Raw genomic sequence first — 22,522 nt, 5'->3', positions numbered from 1 at the left:
TCACTTTTTTAGCATGGGAAACTTGTATGTTTCGGTGTTTGACTGCACGTGGAATTTCTTTTCCCATCAATGTTAAAAATAAATTGCCGTATTCTACAAAATGGAGTACGTGGAAATGTAGCTTTAGTGTAAACGAGGTCCTAGAAAGTAGCAATTAATTTAAATATAAAACTTTAGATATACTTCAAATATCACCGGACTCATTGATGTTTCCTGCGAAAAAACATAAAGTTTAACTGTCATTATTACTGGTCTCAGGCTGCATCTAAGCCCTTAGGTGCAGCCTAAGTTCATGACAAGAGGGTCATGTTAGTTCTGCCTTTGAGGCATTATTGCACCTCAATATATGTTTTGATTTGAACAGTATGCCAGGAGATGATCTAGTCCCAGATTGGAATTCTGTCTCATTCTGCAAACGTTGGTCATATTTTAAAAAAAATGAATTGTTGGTTACACTAATGCTAGTGTATAAGCTGTGAGAGTTATATTTGACTTGCATTTTTCTCAAGGAAAGTTGGTGCTATATATATTTGATTTTTTTCCCTCTCTCTTCTTCGTTTCTCTCTATTGCCCTTTTTAAGTTAGATCTCCAGCAATGCTATTTACGCCAGGGAAGGGGGCCTTCAAACCCGTGCCCCTCTCCCACTTCTCTCTGAAATTCAAATATTTTGACGATTTTTCCTATAATTTCTTATAATTGGTATATAATTTGCATATGTTCCCTGTTTTTATTTTTAAACTGAAAAAAGAACGCTATCAGTCAAGATTAAAATTAGATTTTAATCCAAATCATCATTTTAAAGGTCGCTCAAGTCTGGACATCTCTTGAAATTTAAATATTTCTTATAATTGTTTAGTAAACGTGCGTCTTTTCCAATAGTTCGGCTTTTTTATGTTAACTATAGTTTTTGTAAGCTACATTTCAGATGTTCTTGTCTTGTCAGGTTGTTGGTTTTGACGGTTCAACTACAGTCGAAGAATTCCTGGTTGCAGTCAATCAAGAAATTGGTTGTAGGGACTCTTCTCAAAGTGGATTTGCGTTGTTTAGTGACGACCCCCTAGAAAAAGATGTTGATCATTGGTTAGAACCGCAAGCTAAGGTAAGGGATTCAGTGAAAAATGTCATTACTTAGGTCACATAATGTGACTATAATATTGTTAGGGTATGTATTTAGTAATTATCCCCTAGAAAAATATATTGGAGAATAGTTACTGGATCTGAGGTAACTCTCACTGTCTACAATTCTATAAATCATGAAAATTATCTTTTCCACTATTTTTTTAGTATCTTAATTAAGCTTTGTTGATGTTGACAGAACCTAGTCCTAGTTTTTCGAAAATTGCTTAAGTTATTTATGCTTATGTTGCTGATTTGGACTCATCTGTTTTCATAAATACATTCTAATACCACACTGGCTTTTCATGCCGTATGAAAATAAGCAAGAAAAGGAAATAATTAATGCAAGATAAAATCAAATAGGTAAGGAAACTAGGATTTTGTCAGCCAGTGGCAAAACATGAAGACAAAGAACGAGCAAATTTTTCGACAAGGACATCCACCAAGTTGTCCTCAGTGCTGAACAAAAAAGAAAAAAAGGAAAATCTAACCTTTCGAAGTTTACCCGACAACGACAGAACAGACACTAAATAAAAACCAGGTACGAGTCAATGAAAAAGAATTTACCAAGATGATCGAGCAAGAATCCTTTGCCTTGCAATAGTTTTAGCTTGTCTACAATTTCGGTTTTCATAGGAAATGCAAATAGGTTTTCTTAAGCTAGACTGGGCGAAAATACTGATTGAGTCATTTAAAATTAAATTGTTATAAATTGGGCATAGTGAAATATCTCCAGTGTCTCTATTTATAGCCAAATTTATGTTTATGTATTTTTTGGTTTTCAGATCATACTGCTTTAATTTTTGGAGCTCTTTGGGTAGTGGTAAGGTTCTTAACATGAACCTTGGAGGATGCATTGTAATTTTATTTCCTAACGTATTATGACTTCTAGTTTGTTTTTTTGGGGGGAGGGGGAGGGTGATAGAGTAACTTGGTCATGATAGTAACATATTGGTCTTTTTTAATAGAATGCATTTGGTTACTCTGGTATATTATTTTAAGTAAGATTAATAATCCATAGTCGTCTCGTTGAATACACCATACAATCAAAAGCAGTACTGAAAAAGAGATATCAATTTATCCACAGATAATGTAACGGAAATGTTCTGATGAATCTCCAGCTCATTGAGAAACTATAGCATCTGGATCCCCTCCAAAACAGAACAATGGCATTGTCACCGGAAAATCCTTGCCTTGAACTAATTACCTTTAAATTAATTACAGCTTTGTGATGTGATCAGTAAATGGGAAACTGCTTTGAGAGAGAAAGGGATGGGCAAATTTGAGAATAGCAAAGTTATCCGGCTTACCTACAAGAATAGACTGTATTGGAAGCAGGCAACAAAGAACGAAGGCGAAAAGGAAAGACTGTTGCTGTGTTACCAAGTTGCTGAGCAGATTAGTGCCAACCGCTTTCCGCTGAATAAGGATCTGGCTACAGAACTCGCTGCTATTATGGCTCAGGTTTGTTTAATCTTGTCTTGATCTTTATTTTACATAACAATGATGTTGCAGGCACGTACTTGTTAATTTATTTTAGGGGGAAGTGCGCTGCAAATTATACAAACAATGGATTAAATGTTTTGGAAGTGTAAGGGACTATTGAAAATTATTAAAATACGAACACTTTAGGGGTGGGCTTGTGCCTGAAGCCTTAAGCTCTGTGGTTAGCGTACACAAAGGCTTAAAATGATGAATGTATAATTTCACGTTCTCAATTTAATAGTGCTTGCAGAAATGCGTTTAACTAAAATGCATGCTCTATTTTATTATGTAGACTCTCATTCTTTTCCGTAATTTAGTGAAAGGAGAGGTGCCTTTGCGGTGTTTTGTTGGAACAGGTAATTGAAGTTAATTGTTTTACGTTAATAGCTATTTTTCAATTTAATAATCTTGTAAATTTTTATAAATAACAAACTAATTAACCAGTCTTCTCTTGAGTTAAGTGAAGGATGGCTCAAAGCGGGCTATCTAGCGAGTGGTTTAAAATAAATCTATTAGAAAATGCTACATGGGATTTACATGTACTATGTAAATTATTTTGATGGACTCTGACCTTAGGAACTCGGCAAAGACTATGGATGAAGGGGGTTTCAAATAAGAATATAGAGCTCTCCTAGATCTAAATTATGCAGATGATTTAAGTGTCTCAGATGAAAATATCAGCAAATTAAATTAATTTTCAGAGGTTTGAGAGTTCATGAACTCAGAATAGCTTTCACAATTAATGTTAAGAAGATTAAATTGCTTAATTAGGAATGAATGAGGATGAAGAGGCTATAAGAAGTAACAAGAAAATGGACAGAATGGATAGCTCTACTTACTTAGGCACCATTGCTACTAGGGAAGACTAGTGTACTGAAGATGGTAAAAACAGAATAGCTAAGGCGTAGGTTTTTTTTCAGTTAAAAAATACGTTTAGAAGAATAGGAAGATAGGATACTAGAAGCCATGGTGGTTGGCAACATGAAGCCATGGTGCTTGGCAGTACGGGACCTGGAGTTCAAACTCAACTGCAGCAACTCGCTGGAAGGTCCAGGATTTGATTCCGGTGACGAAATTATGCGAAAGTGTCTCCATAACAATCCAAACTAGATGAAGAAGAAGCCACGATTGTGCTAGTGGTCAAGCACGGCTGTGAAACGTGGATGATTTACTTTGTGTTCCCCAGCGGAACTCTCTAGGGATAGTTTTTGGTACTTTGAAATGAATTATTATCAAACAATAAGCTATACAAAAAGTATGTTTCGATCTTACTTACCAATATTCTAAGGAAAGAAGGTTTAAGATTATTGAAGGATGATCGATTACAAGAATCGTATTTTGTCAATCTAGCTTGGTGTAAAGAAATGTTGAACATCCTCAAATGGGATGGCACGGGGTCAATAGGAAGGATTTAAAGAGAATAGAAATGGAAGGGATCTCTGAACAGAGTTGGATGGAGTACGAGCTTGTGGAGCTGTGTTGGTATCAGGTGGCTTAGTGCTGCAATGAGAAATGTGCTGAAGTAGCACCAGTAGTTTGCATGATAACGCACAACCCGCAATCAAAATTACGTAATACTGTTGCACTACCATGCAATTCATTCATTCAATTCTAGTTATGTAGTATTCTTTGACTGAAGTAACCTTACCTCACTTTTTTTTCCCTTAAACATTGCTAATCGGAAAAACTGATTGTAAAATTCATGAATAAGCGTAGACAAAAATGATTCAAAGGATTCTTTGATTCCTTATAACAACCTCCTTGGCAGTGTCCGTAGCTAAATAAATTTTTTTTACTGTCTTTCAGATCGATTTTGGTGACTTAAATCCGGAAAAGAACCGTGGAAGTGGGGGATCATCTGGATCTAGCTCAACTATTTCTCAAGTTGTTGAAAGGTTCATCCCGAGTCGGTATAAAGAGGGCTCAAGTCCAGAGGAACAAAAGTATGTGTTAATTTTTTACTTAATTAAATTAAAACAAAAGTCATGATTCTGCCAATAGGAAAACGCCTACCTGTATTTGGAAATGAGGAGTGTTCACACTAAGGTGAATCCTAAATTTCTTGAGCAAAATTGATATTTCCGCTGAAAAAAAAAACAATGGTCTTGAAGTTTATTGAAACAAATTTTTCATGCCTTCGATTTGGATGTGGATATTCCCTCTCTCGCTGACATATGGGTGACAATGGTGTTTCTCCACGATGACCTCTCAAGTACTTTTGATACGCAGCAATGCATGCCCAAGAAAATACTGTGTCCGACTCAAAATATCCACCGAGCTTGTTTTCTACTTCACCTGCCTTCTCATATCAGTTGGAATCCAAAGACATAATTCATGCGGTAGGAAACTCGAGATATGTGACCTAGTAGTCATTTACGTGGAAAGGGCTCTCCCGTGATTCCAGATAAGATTTTCACCTTTTCCTTGAAAATGGCCCGTGTTTTTTTCTTGAGGGAGAGGGGTTTCCCTGGAATTAATATCTGTTTACCTGCAAAGCCTATCTCTGTCTATTCGTGTTATTTGTATCAAGAATGAATAACTCTTTCTGTTTACGGATAAAAAGAAGCGAATCTAAGATTCTCTCAGTTCAGCGAAAGCAAAGGATTCCTCGGGGAAGATTATTGTCTAAACTTTGGAATTTTTCTATCAAATATCTTTGTAAAGGTATTTGTGGAGCCATACAAAGGCCCAAAAAACAGTTGTTTTTATGAGTGATGATTGAAGGAAAAGAAGACAATTTTGAAGTTATTTCACGAAAGTTCATGGAGGAAAGTGCTATTACCTGAAACCCGTCAAATAAATAATCAAGTCTAGGAAAGTAATAGAAAATAAAGGAATTTAATTCTTTAACCAATCGCGTGCAGCCTTTCGAATATTCAGCTATTAAGTAGAACTTTTTAGAGTGGTTTGCGTGTCCAATCCTTAAATGGTAAGAATTACTTTTATTTTGGATTCACTTTCCCTAGTTAGAAATGACGATACTTTCTCTTATTAGCCCTCCTCTACCCCACGAAATTAGCCAAACAAAATTAGATTCTAGTTTTGTTCCTTATGACCAAGGATAAAGTGATCAAAAGCACAATCGAGTTGACTTGTTCATTGCTAACTGAAACGGAAAGTTCAAATGTTATTTTTTGGTAAGTTTCTAGGTGGCGCTATAATTGAGCTAGGATGAAAGTATACTCGATACTTTTAATTCCCTTTCTCTTTCATATAATTCAAATTTTAAGTTTCTTGTAATTACGCTAACTAGGTCCTTGCCGTCCTATTTTCAAATTCAAAAATAAAACCTTTAATCCCTTGGAAAATATTTTGGAAATATCTTGGATGGATCTGAATAATAATAATCCAGTAAATGATTGATGGAATGTCGAAACTATGTGTAATATCGAAGCAGTAAAAAATGCTTGATTGATGAAAATGATGATTTCAAACAATAAACTGTTTCTAGTGATAAAATTTTATAAACAAACTTAAATAATAATTCTATATTTCGATATTTATTAATTCAGTATTTTTTCTTGAATTAATATTGAGACTTTTTAATTTGTGTGGCATTGCTATAGCCATGAAAAGCTCTGACGAAACGCCTGAACTTGTATATTCTCCGGTTCTGAATTTTATTCAAAGCAATTTGCTAAGCGGAATTGAGGAGGATATTATTGACATGGTAGGGAATTTTTGACTTGAATATAGTCAAAGAAGCTGAAAGTTTGCAGTGGCAAATAAGTACACCTGAATCGGATTGCCCAGTGCGTAAGGGGAACATACACTTTCAAATCATTTAAGTGACATTATTTCTCTGTTAAGACCTCTTGACAGTAGCGACATTTTTGTATGTTTGTGATAAAGCGACCTACAGAGGTGCCATGTCTCCCTACAAATACTTATACTTCTTTACTCTCTAAGTTTAATGAGCTACAACAAGTGGTTGTTGAAATGTCAGGGAAACTTGACAATTATCAGTTGAATTTTCATCAACTTCTGAAACCTACCCCAGCAATTGACACTCATACGACAGTTATTATCTCTAAAGTGCCTTCAGATCTGTCTGATCCCATTAAACGCAAGTCTGTTCTCGATCAAATAGCTGGGCATAAATGAGTTTGTAGTGTAAAGACAGGTGGTATTTCAAGACCGATACATCTGCAACTGAAGATTTTTATACATCAGTTCAGAACTTTATTACCAGAGTCATGGTTAATGTATTATCTAAGAGCATTTTTGAGATTCTCAGTGGTTACTTATGTTATGTCGACTTGTCAGTTCTTGAAAGTTTGCAAGGCATAAAAAGTTCAATTGGACTAGACCAGACAATGTCCGTCAAACTTGAGTTAGGGGAATCTTTTACTCAGTCTAATTATTAAAGAAGGAATTAAAGTTGGATATGAATTTTTTCAAATTCACATATTTAAAGAAATACCTAAATGCTGCTTCAAATGCCGATCATATGATCACTTTCAAAGTGCTTGCACCAGCAATGTCCCGAAATGTGCCAGATGTGCTGGGCCACATCTTTCTACTAAGGATAGTCCTTGTAGTGCTGCTCCCAAGTGTGCTAACTGTGGTAAAAATCATACTTCTTATAGCTTGTCCTGCCCTGTATCAAAGGAACTAATGTCGCGCTTCCACTTTTTGCAATGACTTTGGAGTTTTCAATAATACCGTTTAATGTTAATGGTACAAAGGATATGGACTTCGTTATTGATGAGCTCTACAATGATTTTGATTTGGTCTGTTTACAGGAGCATTTTCTTACAGACTTTAGCATTAACGTTTTGCGTCGGAGCAATCATCATGGTGTGTTTTTTACTACTGCCAGAGCCACAAGAGGCCGCCCATCTGGTGGGCTAGCTTGTGTTTTTAAGCGCAATCCTAATTTGGTTTCGCCGGTGATTTTTTACTCGGATGAGTTCTTTTGGCTGTTCGTATGGGCACTATAGTTTTCATTAATTCTTATCTGCCTTATGATGACCGTTCTTCCAGATCGATGGCTAGATATGCTAAAGCCTGTAACACGTTGAAGTTTCTAGTGGAAAAAATTCTTTCTATTTCTCTAGATTATATGATCATTGGTGACCTCAATACGGATACAAATAACTCATCAGTGAGAAGTGATTTGTTGTTAGATTGCCTTCCATCTTATACCCAAAACTCATCCGTATTCTTGTATTCACCATTCAGGCAGTAAGAGCAATATTGATCACATTATTTGCTCACCTAGTATTACTACATCAATAGTTTTTGTACATGCTGAAGAGCAAGACTTAGACCATCTCCCTATCTCACCTACTCTTACGCTGAATTTAAACCCCGCAAGTTTTTGTAAAGTACCCCGGTCTTCAAAATGGTTTGAAAAAAGTAATTGGAAGAAAGCTGATGTTTCTCTCTATGCGTTTACACTAACAAGCCTGCTGTCTGCTATACGAATTCCCTATCATCTGCTTCAGAGCTCTGTACAAGTGAGTTGCAAAAAGGACCTGGATTGCTATTATAATCAAATAATTAAATGCCTAAAAGATGTAGATGCAGTTGCAGTGCCGCTGCAACGTGTTAGACGTGGTACGCAAAAACCTATTTGGTCTTTAGATCCTAATTTAAAACTTTGAAAAATAAAGCTAAGTTTTGGTTAAAAGTCTGGAATGAATGTGATAGACTGCCTTGTGGAATTGTATCTGACCTTAAGCGTAAGAGGCGCAGTGAATATAAAAAATATCTTAAATCAATGTGCTATCGTGGTATGGATTTTCCAGTGTCAAAGAGAAAATGGCGAAAAGTTATTAATTCTGAGTCGATTAGAAGTGATGTGCGAAGTAGTGATTGTCTCCCTGCATCTGCTTGGAATGACCATTACTCGTCTATTTTTTCTAATGTTAAGTACCTTGTGCATTCTTTTTATTCTCATTCGCTTTCTGCTATTTTTAGTACCCCTCTATCTCAGCGTCTTTGTGTTCCTATTTCTCTTTCATCCACAGTTGAAGCAATTAAGAAACTTAAATCAGATAATGTTCATAATGATGGTATATCCAGATTTCACCTTTTATTAGATTGCTCCCCCCTTATTGACCATATACACCTACTTCTCCGGATGTGTATTTGTACTTCTAGTGTACCGGAGAGTTTTTTGTGTGGTACTGCTTCTTCAATTTTAAAGCAGGGAAATTCTCCTTTTATTTGCTATTTTATTTGCTATTCGACCTATTAGTGTCTCTTGCACTTTTAGTAAAGTTCTTGAGCATGTATTACTACCTTTTGTGACTAATAATATGCTTGAGAGAGATAACCAGTTTGGATTTAAGCCCGGAGTAGGTTGTCAACACGCACATCGTGTATTATCTTCTTTGCTCCTTGAAAATTCTTCTAAGGGAAGAAGTATATATCTTTGTACTTTAGATCTATCAAAAGCTTTTGATAGTGTATGTCATAGTCAGCTTTTTTCTGCTCTTCGTGTTTGCGGTGTCAATCTATCGGTTAGTTTGCTTCTTCGATACTATTGCTCTAATTATTTTCTTCGGCTGAAATCTTTGCCAGCATCTATTATTAAATTGAAAATAGGTTTAAGGCAAGGTGGAGTTTTATCTCCTTTTTAATTTATGTATTTCACGAGTTCTGGCAAAGATATCGGCTACCTATCTCTCCGGTTTTTCTGATGTTTCATACCTGGCCTACGCTTATGATCTGCTTCTTATAAGCCGTACTAAAACTGGTTTATCTAGCATGGTTTCTTGTGTTGCCACTTCTTTTTCAGACATAGGCCTTTCTTTTAATGTAGATAAATATAAATTTCTTTCTTTTAATAACATTTTTAGTACTTCCCTTCGGCTTTACTATCCCTCTCGTAGATTCTCTTCGATGGCTCAGTATTTCTATTACTAATAGTCTTCCGAGCTTGCGCCAGCGCATAGTCTCAGATATTAATATGAAAATTAAATTAGGATATTCTAAGATTGTTGACAATAGAGTTAAATATAATAAACTTGCCTCGGCCAAGCTATACTCAACTTTTGTTGACCATTCAATTCGTTGTATTTTTGAAATTTTTCTCCGTCTGAAGAAAAATGTGTTAAAAAGACTCCGGATAGATTATTTTAGATTTTGTAAATTGTTGTTATTTCTTCCACATTGGACCAAAAACCGAGTAGTTATTAATAAATTTCTTGTTCCTAATATTACTGAAAAACTGGAAACACTACACAGAAAATTTTCAAATACTGCTTGTATCCGTTTTTCTCCGCACCATCACCTTATCAGGTTTTTCAGTCGTAAGTTATTTTTTCTTTTATTTGTTTAGTGGTTTTTCTCTGTTTGGTCATTCTATATTTTTTAGTATTGTAAAGAGTGAGTAAAAACTAAATAATGATAATAATAATGACAGCTTGTGTCCATATTTCTGCATATTACTGCTTATTAGACTCTGCAAGTTGTGAGTTTTTTCTCTCTTCCTCTTTTCTTCCTCCTTTCATGTTATTTCTTTTTTGTTTTAGTTTCTTTTAAATTATTATGTGTTACACTGTAACTGGTAATCTTTGATTTATATATTGATTTGTGTTGCATTTTATGTGTTTTTCCTCGTCATACTCCACGTATTGTACCTCTGTATAGTGTGGGTTAGAAATAAATAATAATAATATGAGAGTGAATTCTAGTCAATGAGACCGTGCAGGGGATTTTTACCTACTTCTCACTCAGACAGAGCAGCTCGAATTTCTGTAGGGAGTTCAGTCGTAACATCTCCATATAATTAAAAAAAAATAGGTAAATTTCTAGGCGGCGCTATAATTTAGCTAAGATGAAAGTGAAAACGTCATTTGACGCCTTGTTATGCTCTTTTATAATTCAATAATTGCTTCTGAGGCTAATTGCATCTTGAGCCCTTAAAGGGGCCCTGAAGATATTTTATATGAATTTTGAAAGAGCATAAAAAAGCATCAAATGATGTTTTCACTTTCATCCTAGCTAAATTATATGGCGCACTGCAAATTTACCATGAAATTCAACCCCCCCCCCCCCCCGAAATTAAAAAAATAAAACCGGAAAAGGCAAAAAGCCAGAATTGTCGACGACAAAGTTTCGAATCGCAAAATTCAGCGCTATTTTTGTCGACGGCATTTGAAAAACTTTAAACGGTAGGAAAACGGTTTAAATTTGAGTTGCCTAATAAATGAGGTTAGAATTGTTATACATAAGTATTTTTGGGATATATTACTGTTGAACAACTTATTTATAAACTAGTGATATGTTTTTAACCACTTTTCAATAACTTAACTAGTGTTGATAACTTCTTTGTATGGTTACAAAAATGAAATACCTTTGGGGCCCCTTTAAGGGCTCAAGATACATCTAGCCCCATAAGCAATTATTGAATTTTGAAAGAGCATAAAAAAGGCCTCAAACGGCATTTTCACTTTCATCTTAGATAAATTATAGCGCTGCCTAGAAATTTACCTATTTTTTTAATTGTATGGAAATGTTGCGACTGAATTCCATACAGAAATTCGAGCTGCTCTGTCTGAGTGAGAAGTAGGTAAAAATCCCCTGCTCGGTCTCATTGACTAGAATTTACTCTCATATTCAGAACCTATAATTATTATTTAATTTTATTTATAAAATTTTATCACTAGAAACAGTTTATTGTTTGAAATCATCATTTTCATTTTTTACTGCTTTGATATTACACATAATTCCGACAATCCATAAATTCGGTAGGTCATTTTAAAAAAAAAGCGCTGGTCACGGAGAGAAGATTTTTTTAATTTGAGCTACCCAGAAGGCTCAAGATTCTTTGTGTCCTTTAGACCCAAAATACCTTCAGAGAGTCTTGGAAATCACATGAGATCTCCAAAATTGAGGCAGAGCACAGTTGTCATTGGAGCACTTCTCTGGTATTACCATGATTAAAAGCATGTTGAAGGCAACGCTTTTTAGTTTTAAATGGCACCGAAGATACTTTTTGGCCGAAAAAGTAGCACTTGGCAACCTGATTTTTTTGTTTGTGGTATTAGCATAGATTGTGTATTACTGAGTTAGTTAGTCAAAAACAAGAAAAAAAGAGAGCTCTAGTTTATATGACAAAAGGATTAGCAAGAATATAATATTTCCGTTATTTTAAATGAAAAAAAGAATTTTAATGTGTGAAGGTAATTTAGACCGGACTCAGCTGTAACTCTCCAGAAAAAAAATGTGTTAATAAAAAAATTTTTACTTCATAATTTATATAAAAATGTAGTAAACAGGTATTCCAGGCGCTTCCACTTTCGTTCACTTTTTTTTATAATCATATTAAGCTTTTTAAATTGTGTCCCTTCCTATTTTAAATATCCGGTGATAACAATCGCCATCTATATTATATTATCATGGTTCATTTCAAATGAAACGCTCCTTGTTCAAAATAAACCTTAACTAATTCTTCGTAATAATAATATAGACGGCAATTATTATCGCAAATTTTAAAATAATAAAGCAGGCAGTTTTAACCTGACAAAAAATTAATAAATGTATAGAGAAAAATGAGGAAAACGTGAATGAAAGTCAAAGCAAAGTCAAAGAATATCTGTTGATTACTATTTTTCTGCATTTTATGAAGTAAGAATTATTTTATCAACATGTTTCCTTCTGGAGACAGTGTCAACTAAATAAACTCCGTGTGAAATTTCCAGTTACAAATTTGGTGTATGTTATCTGAAAGAAAAATATGACGATTACTTACACTCAGATAAATACACTGAGCTCTTTCGATCTTAGAATTCTCAAGGCTTAGATAAGTGATTCCAATCTTATTCAGTAGTTTCACATTACGACCACAAGTAATATACTTAGTTTTACTAACATTAGGAACTAAACCTTTGGTATACGGCCTATTTGAAACATTGAGAGCCTACTGGCAGCAGTTATATTATTATGAAGATCAACTTCAGATTTTGCAGTGGCAGTTAGTGCAGTATCATCGGAAAATAAGATATTGAATTCATCAAATTTACCAAGAAAATAGAGGGATCAGTTACATAAATTAAAGATAATGAAGACCCCGAAACAGAACCTTGGGGAGCCCAGTAGTAAAAATAAAAAGCTCTTGGATAGGATTTTTTTTATACCAACTTGAAAAAACATTTTCTTAAGTTATGGATCAAAAAGGTTTAGTGGTTAGAGTAAGTGATGAAATTTAATTGTTATTTGCAGGCAAATTGCTGATTCTATTTGCGACAAATGGCAAGCATTAAGTGGGAGATCAACTCATGATTGTGTTCGAATTTTCTTGACCTGCACACGAAAATGGCCATTTTTTGGTGCATCTATTTATCCAGCGCAAGTATGCTATCATCCTGTCTCTCTAGTAGTATATTAATCTATTACCCCAAAAAGGAAAAGCAGCAATTTTGAGTACAAACTATAATAAAATGTAAAGACAAGAAAATAGAAGACAAAATAAAAATGACTGCAAAAGAGGGCCATACTCAGAAATAAAACTGAGAGTTCTCATAAAAAGAGCATCATTAAGACCATTTATTTGAGATCTTATATTAATAAGGGTACTACTATGATTTTTCCGAAACGAATGAATAGTTATTTGGGAGCTGCATTGGGAAACTAAAAATTTGATACAACCTACAAAGACCTTTTAGGTTATGCCTTCTTTTATTGGGCGAATTTTTTTCATTCGCTATGTTTAGGTTCGTAAGCGCTCTATTGGTCAGGATTGACTACCAAGTGAAATTCCAAGCCAGTTCACTCAAATAGCCGACTCTCTCTCTCTCTCTCTCTCTCTCTCTCTCTCTCTCTCTCTCTCTCTCTCTCTCTCTCTCTCTCTCTCTTCTCTCTGTCTCTCTTTCTCTCTGTATCTCTATTCTCTCTCTCCTCTTTTTCTCTCTATCTCTATCCTCTCTCTCTCCTCTCTCTCTTCGCTCTCCTCTCTTTCTCCTCTCTTTCTCTCTATCTCTATCCTCTCTCTCTCCCCTCTCTCTCTCTCCTCTCTTTCTCTCTCTATCTCTATCCTCTCTCTCACACCTCTCTCTCTCTCTTTCGCTCTCTCTGAGAGATGTTTACTCATACAAGTTCATAAAATTGGGGTTTTGTTTTTAATTTTTTATTTAATAAAACCCTTTTTCTGCTAAAATTGACCATGGCTGCTCGTGATTGAGCTGCAGCTATGGCTGCAACCATGATGAAACATATAATGGTTTTAAATTTTCTTTAAAAAATTATTTCATTGGTTAAAAAATTTCAATTCATTGGAGTACCAGGAAAAGTGTTTTTTTTTTCAATTCGTTTTCTATTCCGGGATAAGTGCTTATTTCATTTAGATTTTTATTCTTTAATGATTTGTTTTCTTTTTTTTTCGAAAAAAAATAGTTCCCGCGAAAGGCTTAACAACTTTGTTATTATACTCATGTGAAATAACACAATGGTATATACACTCTTTTATTTTGGGCTGGACTGTACTGTTTTGAGCTGTTTTATTTAGTATATTTAAAACTACAAAAAACATTAGCCCCCAACGGAGAGCAGAGCTCGTAAGGTTGGGTATATATCGTAAGTAGTAGGACATATAACTTGGCTAACCAAAAAACATAAAAAAAAACACCAACAAAGAAATGTTGGGAAGGAGGGGCGTGGAAGGCCATCTCAACATGAGGACACTAAAATAAACAATTAAACACACATACACACACACACAAATATTATATATTTTAGTATTCCATCATCACTGGTTAATATTTTTTTTTTATATTTCCTTTTTAAATCTCAGCTGAGATTTTCGAGATGAATCGGTTAGATTCATCCTAATTGATTATGCTCAGTTAAAAACTGAATATAGTGTTGGAGATTTTTAGTGACCCTAGAGACAAGATAACCTTGCTTTTCGGTGAGATAGTTTATGATTAGCTGATTATTTTATTAGGAATCAGTTTTCAATCAAAATAATCAATCGACGTAAAAAAAATAGTATATTTTTTTCCTGTGTTTTTCTGATTCTTGCTTTTACTCATGTCGAATGCTATTCTTACTTCACTCTATTCTTAGTCAGTCGCTTTCTTCCACACGAAGTGGCATCAAATATACTCCTCTGAAAGACCTTAAATATTTAGTGCTTTAAATGAGGTTTGATGTTACGAGTCACATTGGGACAAAATATTGCCTTTTTTATTCCAATCGTTTTCTTCTCTTAGTGCAATCCTCTTTTAGTTAATTCAAACAGTTCGTGGTGACGAACTATAAGCAAGGAGCGACCAGGCTCAATAGTAGCCGAAAGTCTAAAAAACGGAATTTTGATACCAATAGATACATCATCGGAAAAATACAATAACTATGTCTTTGAGGGTGACTTAATCCCCCACAGTCCCCTGGGGAAGGTCTGCAAGTTATGAACTTTGCCCAATGTTTACATATAGTTTTGGTTATTGGGAAGTATGAAGAAGTTTTCAGGGGGGATTTTTTGGTATTTGAGGGGGGGGGGGTGGATCGGGTGTTACGCGGGAGGATCTTACCGTGGAGAAAGTTTTCGTGGGGGAAGGAAAATCGCTATAAACGTGGTGCCGGATATCCCAGCAATATTTAAAAAACGATAAGAAATAAAATAAAAAAACAACAATTTTTTGTTGCAACATCAAAACTTAAAACGAACAAAAATGATTACGTATGTGATTGGGTTCGCCCCCTAGCCATTAACTCGTTCTTTACGCATTTTTTTTTTTTTTTTTTTTTTTTTTTTTTTTGACTTTCATCAGAGCTATTTATTCTAATTACCGGTCTTTGTGATTAAGAGGTCATTCCTAAAGGATTGGAAAAAAATTCGAAATTTAGCATAAAGAGCCAGGTATTAACCTGGGGATGAACTCCCTAATATACGTAACACAATTTTACGAATGAAGAGGTTCGTTACGTAAGTTAATTCGTAAGTTAAGTAAGAACAAAATATCGAGAAAGCCATTTAGAAAAAAAAAGTAAAATTAAACTGCAAATTTCGTTTTATTTATTCATGGACGGTGAGCCAAAATCAAAGCTTCATTTATTCAAAAACGACCAGAAATTAAATAAAAAAACAAGTTTTTTTTAACTGAAAGTAAGGGGCGACATTAAAACTTAAAACGAACAGAAATTATTCCGTATATGAAAGGGGCTGTCCCTCCTCAACGTCTCGCTCTTTACGCTAAAGTTTGACTCTGTCTCACAACATTATTATTTAAAACAATAAAAAGCTTCTGCGTAAAGAGTGAGGCGTTGAGGATGGGACAGCCCCTTTCATATACGGAATAATTTCTGTTCGCTTTAAGTTTTAATGTCGCTCCTTACTTTCAGTTAAAAAAACTGTTTTTTTTATTTAATTAGTTTTAGAGACTGGCGAGAAGACGAATGTCATTTTTTTTCTATTCAGCTCTTTTTGTATATATGGCATTTTTTGATAAGAACAAAGAATTTAATTATGTCTTAAAGATGATCTCGCTGTTTAACGATAATCTTAACCTATACTATAATTTACTAACTATATATTACTATATATATATATATATATATATATATATATATATATATATATATATATATATATATATATACTATAATCTTAACGATAATCTTAACCTATACTATATATTACTGTATATTACTATATATATATATATATATATATATATATATATATATATATATATATATATATATATTACTATACTATATATACTTACTATACTATAATTTATTCCCTTTACTATAACCTTTTTTTTCTTCCTCTTTTTATTTGGGACAATATGGAGACGCTTTAAAATAATCTCATCAACAGAAACAAATTCAAAGTCTTGCGTTGGGTAGCTAGATAGTAGTGCCAATCAGAGGGGGGGGGGGATTTGCCCCACCCCTAGATTTCGAAAAATACCTTCTTATGGTGTTTCCATTACAAAATAAGCTTTTTTGATATTTTCATTGGAAAAAATCGAAAATGCTTGTCTTCCCCGCTAGATTTTGAAAATAGATTTCACCCCCTCTCCCTCAAAACTTTCGTAAATTGGCTTTCCTCCTTGCTCTTTCCGTTCAAAAACCATAACTATTCAAACTATTTTAACCCAGCAAAATAAGCAAAAAGTGTTCTTCTTTTCTTATAAAATCATTGTAAAGATATTCTGTTCACTCAGGATCATCATAACTTCTATTTTTCTTAGGTGAAACTTGGTGGTCCTTTTACCGATTTAGATGGTGTTAGTGCATGGATGGCAGTTTGTGAAGATGGTCTTACTTTGCTTGAAACTGGAGCTATGCAGCCTTTAGTTCGCATATCTTATGAGTCTGTAGTGACTTTTGGTGGGTGTCAAGAAGATTTTATGGTTGTGCTCTCTACAGAAGAAGGACCTGCTGGAACCCAAAAAATGCTTTTTGCCTTACCTAAACCAAGAGTGAGTTTTATGAGTCTTTTTTTGTTTTCGTCCCGATGCATGTAATCTTTGGAATATTACTAGGTTGTTGTCTCTCTTTTATTTTCAATAATTTCTTTGGTCTATTCGCCTTCCTTTATTAGTATTTTATTTCTCTTTCTTCTCTCAGACTTTGAAATAACTTCAGTAAGAGATAACATCTACATAATACGTCATCAATACTCCTTGAGCACATCACCTTGCTCCTCCAGATGATCATTGATTAAGGACCGGTCCATAAGTCTTTTTGTAGCGATGATGTTGTGAACATTTTGAAAAAGGGAAAAAATCCAATTTTTGCGCTCCAATTACCGCTCCATTACTGTGTAGGGAACATTAAATAGGGTTTTAGAATGCAAACAACTTCCTGAAATGGCATTTAAATGTACAGTTGGAGAAGGCCAGTTTGGCTTTTGTAAAAGAATGGGCTGTGTGTTTGTGCACAGGCTAATGAATAAAATCATGTCAAAGGCTTACGCTCAGACTCTGCCTTTATTTTTTGTGTAGTGTCGATGTCTCCGCCGCATTTGATTCAGTCTCTCAATGTCTCCGCCGCCTTTGATTTGGTTAGCATTCCCAGCTCTTCCTAACTCTGTTGGACTAAGGCGTTAATCCTATATAGTAGCCCTTTTATCATATTGGTACTTGTATAGTTCAGTTCATGTTGAACTGTCAGATAGAAATTTATCGTCACCGATATGCATTTTAAAAGGTGTAAGACAGGGATTGGTTCTGAGCCCCCTGCTTTTTAATACTTTGATCTACACTATTACAAAGAAAATAACCGGAGGATTTGTATTTGAATTTTTTTTACCTGAGCCTTATTTGCTATGCAGATGACTTGCTTATGATAAGCGGCGATGTACAAACGCGTCAAATGAATCTTAAGTTACTAGTACAAGGGTACAAATTTGTTGGGTTATCAGTTAATGCTGCTAAGACGGAGTTCCGTGTTTACAAGCTGTCCCATATGTGCGGGCTACACGGCAGTGTGGCTGTAACTGAAGACGACCATGAAATGCGCTCAAGTTATTCTCTTAAGCACCTTGGTGTGACATGTGGAACTAATATAAAACATAGTCCAACAATGATAGTTGACACCTTTATAATGGGTTTAAAGATAAGTTACGCTAAAGTGGCTTTCCTGAAATTCAGCCCACATAGAAAAGTTTTGTCACATCTTCATTCAGCAGTTGCTTTACCGGTTATTTTCTTCTTCTTTTTTTTCACCAATGTGAAATAGGCTATCTAGTAGAGAGAAACTAAAGATTAGATCAGCTTTTTTCAAGTACCTGAAGTTTCTCCTCTGACTCCCTCTTTATACCAAAAATACTTACCTTGAGAATGAGTATCAATTACGCAACATTTTCATTCAGCTGCCCGAGATCGAAGATCATGCTCGGGTAACAGCAATAAGTGGTCCTTTTAATTATGTATCAACATATTTAATTTACAGTGGTGTTTACTGAATGTTCAATGGTTCGTGCTTTGTATATATGTTTATATGAAGTTTTTTTTTGGTAGTTTATTTCTTTTTTTCTTTTTATCTCGTTTACTCCGCCTATTCTTCTTTTGTTGTATGGTGGGTTACAAATAAAATTAATTCATTCATATATATATTCCCCTAGAAAAACCCATCGAGTAGTGGTGCATGCCCATCCTTCACGTAGTCATAGAAGAAAAACTATTGATATCGGTATCTTCCCTGATTGAAACCAACTCATAACTGGATTGAACCCAGTTAAGACCGATTGTAGGGATCATTATACCCTCTATGAATTTTTTGTTTTTAGCCTTAATTTAAATTTTATTTTTGAATAAGTTCATTATATCTGTTTCTCTTGCATAGGGGCCATAGGGGCTAAACCAGCATTAGGGCCTTTCCGTACATCCACGCTATGATTCTGTATATGGTATTAATGTCAACTCTATTATATATCTATGCACTGATCTGACAGTTCTCATCAATGTTCAAAAAGAACATTTTGAAATGAAGTTTGAAAAACTAACTTACGAAGTCGATACTGGGCAACTTCTGTCTCCTGTGTCAAGTATGATACTCCAACAGTTTCTTTTAACGAGTATCATACATAATAAATTACGCAAATAAATAAACAGAAAATCATATGTGTAAAACTATTATCAACTAAGTTCCACAAAAATGAACTGGTTATAACTCACAGCCATGAAAAGGCTAATCATCTATGCTTTGTGCGAGTGTTCATTAACCTTTCTATTCTCGCAGAACTTTCGCTGAAAATTCGTTTTTCGAAAAACTCACCCGGAACATTGTTCTATCGTAGCATGCTCTTTGCAGGGCCCTCCCCCACGTTTAACTCAAGGGCTCTGAAGAAACCTGGCAGAGAAAGCTTGCCCTGCAATATAAAAAAAAGTATCAGCGAAATTTGTTTATTAGCAAAAATTGTACCGATTCACATAAGATTATAATATTTTGGATCATGATTGTTGCTTATTTCGCATTTATTTCGATCTAGTAAAATCCGGAAGTTTAGGAGTAATTCCCTTAAATGGCATTCACATCCAGTTCTAGGTAGATCTCCATGTCCAAACTCGGGTCGCTGGCCAGGCACGTGCTATGTTTAGGTATAAAAGTAAACCAGACGTTTAATGTTGTTTTTATAAATTCCTGTTTTTGTTCTAGATTCTGGATATTACACTGTTGATAGCTGATTATATGAACGCTTTGGGTTGCGTTGTCCCCACTACGCCACAAGGAGCGACCCTTGCTCGCGGCGAGTCTAGAAGATCACATCATATCAAATCACGTGCTAGCTCTCATCGATTTGCTGGACATGAGCATGACGTAAAAGGAACACCTGAAATGGAAAGTAAATTCCCACATGGATCTGATGGTAGTCGGTGATTTTAAAAAGTGATTGTGATTGCTTAATAAGAAGAAATTACTTCAGTAATAGATTAAAGTGATAGTAATGAGAGTGAAAGCAAGACTACATCTAAGTGAAGTTGAGGGGTCGACTAGGGGTCCCCTACGTAGCTTTCTCTACGAACAAATAGTTGCTGTAAAGCCATAATTGTTTAGAAAAACCTGGCTTTTTACCGCTATTCAGAGGACTGTGCTAGAACTTATCCGCTCTCCAAGAAACTTGGCACATCGCCCAGTTGAAGCTACATTGAGATCTCTTTGTTTACCTCGATTTTATCCAGTGTCGTGCAACCAGTTTAATCAGTAAATCTGGCAGCTGACTATTTATAATAATTATAACAAAAAAACTTTCTTTTATCGGTGCCAGACCATGTAAAACCGTCAAAAGTTCTTCAGTTCAACCTATTTCTGCAAGAAAACGCTTACTTGTTTCTATAAGAAAATCAAATTCAAAGTAATTTTGTTTTCAAGATGCCTTGTGCAGTGAGTTTTCTTGTAAACATTGATTTTGCTCATAAACTAATTTGATGAAGTAACTGGGAATGGGTTAAGATTTATAGCTATCCCCTTTAATGCCCCGTCTGCCCCAAAAGGACTCAATTATTTATTCCTGTTGTATTCTCAATGAAGCGTGTAATTTTAGTTAATAACAAGCAAAAGGTATTGTCAGTATACCTTTTAATTCCTTAACAGTGAATCTTTTTTCCACCAGTCCAATTCTTCGCTCAACTATCCCTTAAAGGGGTAGTCTAGATGCTCGTATGAATAAGGTGAACCCTATTACTTTTGTTAACCAATTTATTAATGCAGAATTTTTTGAATATTAGTGAAGCCTTTGCACAATATTGTAAATGCATTTGTGTATACTATGTGTAGTTACCCTGGCGGTTAAAGCCCTTTGATTGTGGTTAGCTATTAAAATCAAAGATGATGTATTATAAGAAAGTAAAGTAGAATTCAAAAAAAGAAACGAAATTATATGCCATCTAGTGTCGAAACTTTTATGGTTTAATTTTCATTATAGAAAACTACGTATATTAGTTGAGGAAATGGAATATGCACTATAAAAACCTGTGTTGCCAATTCTTTTCTTTTGTGGAGAGGGTATTTCTTTTCCCCCTATATTTTTGTCAGCTTCTCTCCCCCCCCCCCTCCTTAATTTTGAAAAATACCTTTATAAGACTATTTTCATTGAAGAATGCCTTCTTTTTTTGTATTCTCGGTGAAACAATTAGTGTCAACAAAGGGCTAATGTGCCTTTCCCCTATATTTCGATATATTCTCCCTATATATTCCCCCTCTCCGCCTAAAATTTTCGTGAATTGACGCACTGATAAAAACTACGCCAACTAATGATGTTTTACTAATGTTTATTTCTAATCTAGTTTAAAATAATCTTTTAGGAATATAAACATTCAATTTTTTTTAATTCCCAACACATTTATATCACTGTTACCAGATACCAGCTGCGAAACGGGACATTGGTCTGAACGTGCTCAAGTACAAACTAAAAAGGCATTAAGGAGAAACCATTCTATTTGTCGACTCTTAAGTTTCGATCAAATTCATTAGATCAATTTTAAACGTTACAGATCTCATACCAAAGTAGTTGCTATCTGCCAAATTTCCTTCTATGACAACACTGGCGAAGTAGTTGTAAAAGCTGGCAGTAGGTGGCTGGTTAATTTTTTTCTTTTTTTAATATTAAGATATTTATTTCTTATAATCCTTGATTTGAATGTTGTTTTTAAATAATACATGTTGTATTTAGTTACTATTGGTAACGTATTTGACTAATGTGCCTCTTTTCAAATATTGTTTCTCTTTACTGTTACTAAGTTTGGAAATAGGCTGAATAAATTAATCGGTGCTTCCTCTATCGTATGCTGTATTTTCTTGTGCAGAATAAAACCCTAGAAAGAAAAACCTGACGGGCATCGTCACCATATCATTATTTTGGGGAACGCAGCCTAGAACTATATTACTGTTTTGAAACCTCTAAGGAGCAGTTGTTCGTAATTAATCTTTGGTTTAGTTGGAATGCAGAGGAAGAAGTATTCTATTTGTATTTTGCTCCACATTAACACCAGTGAAAGAAGAGATCCAAGGCTGGGATGGGAGGGAGGTGAGAAGGGATTGACCTTTCTCATTGCCCCCCATAAGGTACCTGCTGTTACAAAAGGGCAGAATACAAAAGAACAAGTAATGCAAAAAGAATAGAAAACACAAAATAATAAGCTATTTTTTTCAATGTTAATAGTCTGTTTTACGTAGCCGACATAGGGACCTTTTCTAGGACTGAGGCGTTGTTAATCAATAGATAAGAATAGTATGTTTGGATTTTTAAAAGAAATGTTCAAAAACTATGAATTCCCAAATTGATTACATCTTGTTTCCTCAACGCACTTTTGTAAATTACGGTGAAGCATATGTTGGATATTATTTTAATTCCCCTCCCTCCCTCATTCCCCCTCAAACAGCTCAAAAAATTGTTGGTCTTATCGTCGGTTCAGATCCCAGGATGGACAAGGGACTGGACTGATTCAGACTGCCCTCTTCTGTCCCGCGTAAGTCTTCCCCACGGGTGTTTCCTCATTTTGAATGGAAGGTCAGAAT

General features: G+C 34.8%; 1 protein-coding gene across 6 annotated transcripts in view; it reads left to right on the top strand.

The window, feature by feature from the left end:
- The window catches only part of LOC148950531 (uncharacterized protein CG43867), a 355,819-nt gene extending 334,034 nt beyond the window's left edge, over positions 1–21,785 (top strand). For all 6 annotated transcript variants that reach the window (XM_089092459.1, XM_089092457.1, XM_089092460.1 and 3 more), the window contains 6 exons: positions 945–1,100; positions 2,342–2,581; positions 4,409–4,545; positions 12,779–12,908; positions 16,753–16,983; positions 19,664–21,785. In XM_089092459.1, coding sequence (XP_088948585.1) covers positions 945–1,100; positions 2,342–2,581; positions 4,409–4,545; positions 12,779–12,908; positions 16,753–16,983; positions 19,664–19,885 — 1,116 coding nt within the window. In that variant the 3' untranslated portion in view covers positions 19,886–21,785. The remainder of the gene's footprint in view (positions 1–944; positions 1,101–2,341; positions 2,582–4,408; positions 4,546–12,778; positions 12,909–16,752; positions 16,984–19,663) is intronic.
- Positions 21,786–22,522: the final 737 nt, after the last annotated feature.

Source organism: Artemia sp. Qi Xiang Cuo, chromosome 7 (assembly GCF_049724085.1).
Source record: "Artemia sp. Qi Xiang Cuo chromosome 7, ASM4972408v1, whole genome shotgun sequence".
NCBI classification, from domain to species: Eukaryota; Metazoa; Arthropoda; class Branchiopoda; order Anostraca; family Artemiidae; genus Artemia; species Artemia sp. Qi Xiang Cuo.
The sequence above is the reverse complement of the archived record's forward strand: the minus strand, read 5'-3'. Positions and strand labels throughout refer to the sequence as shown.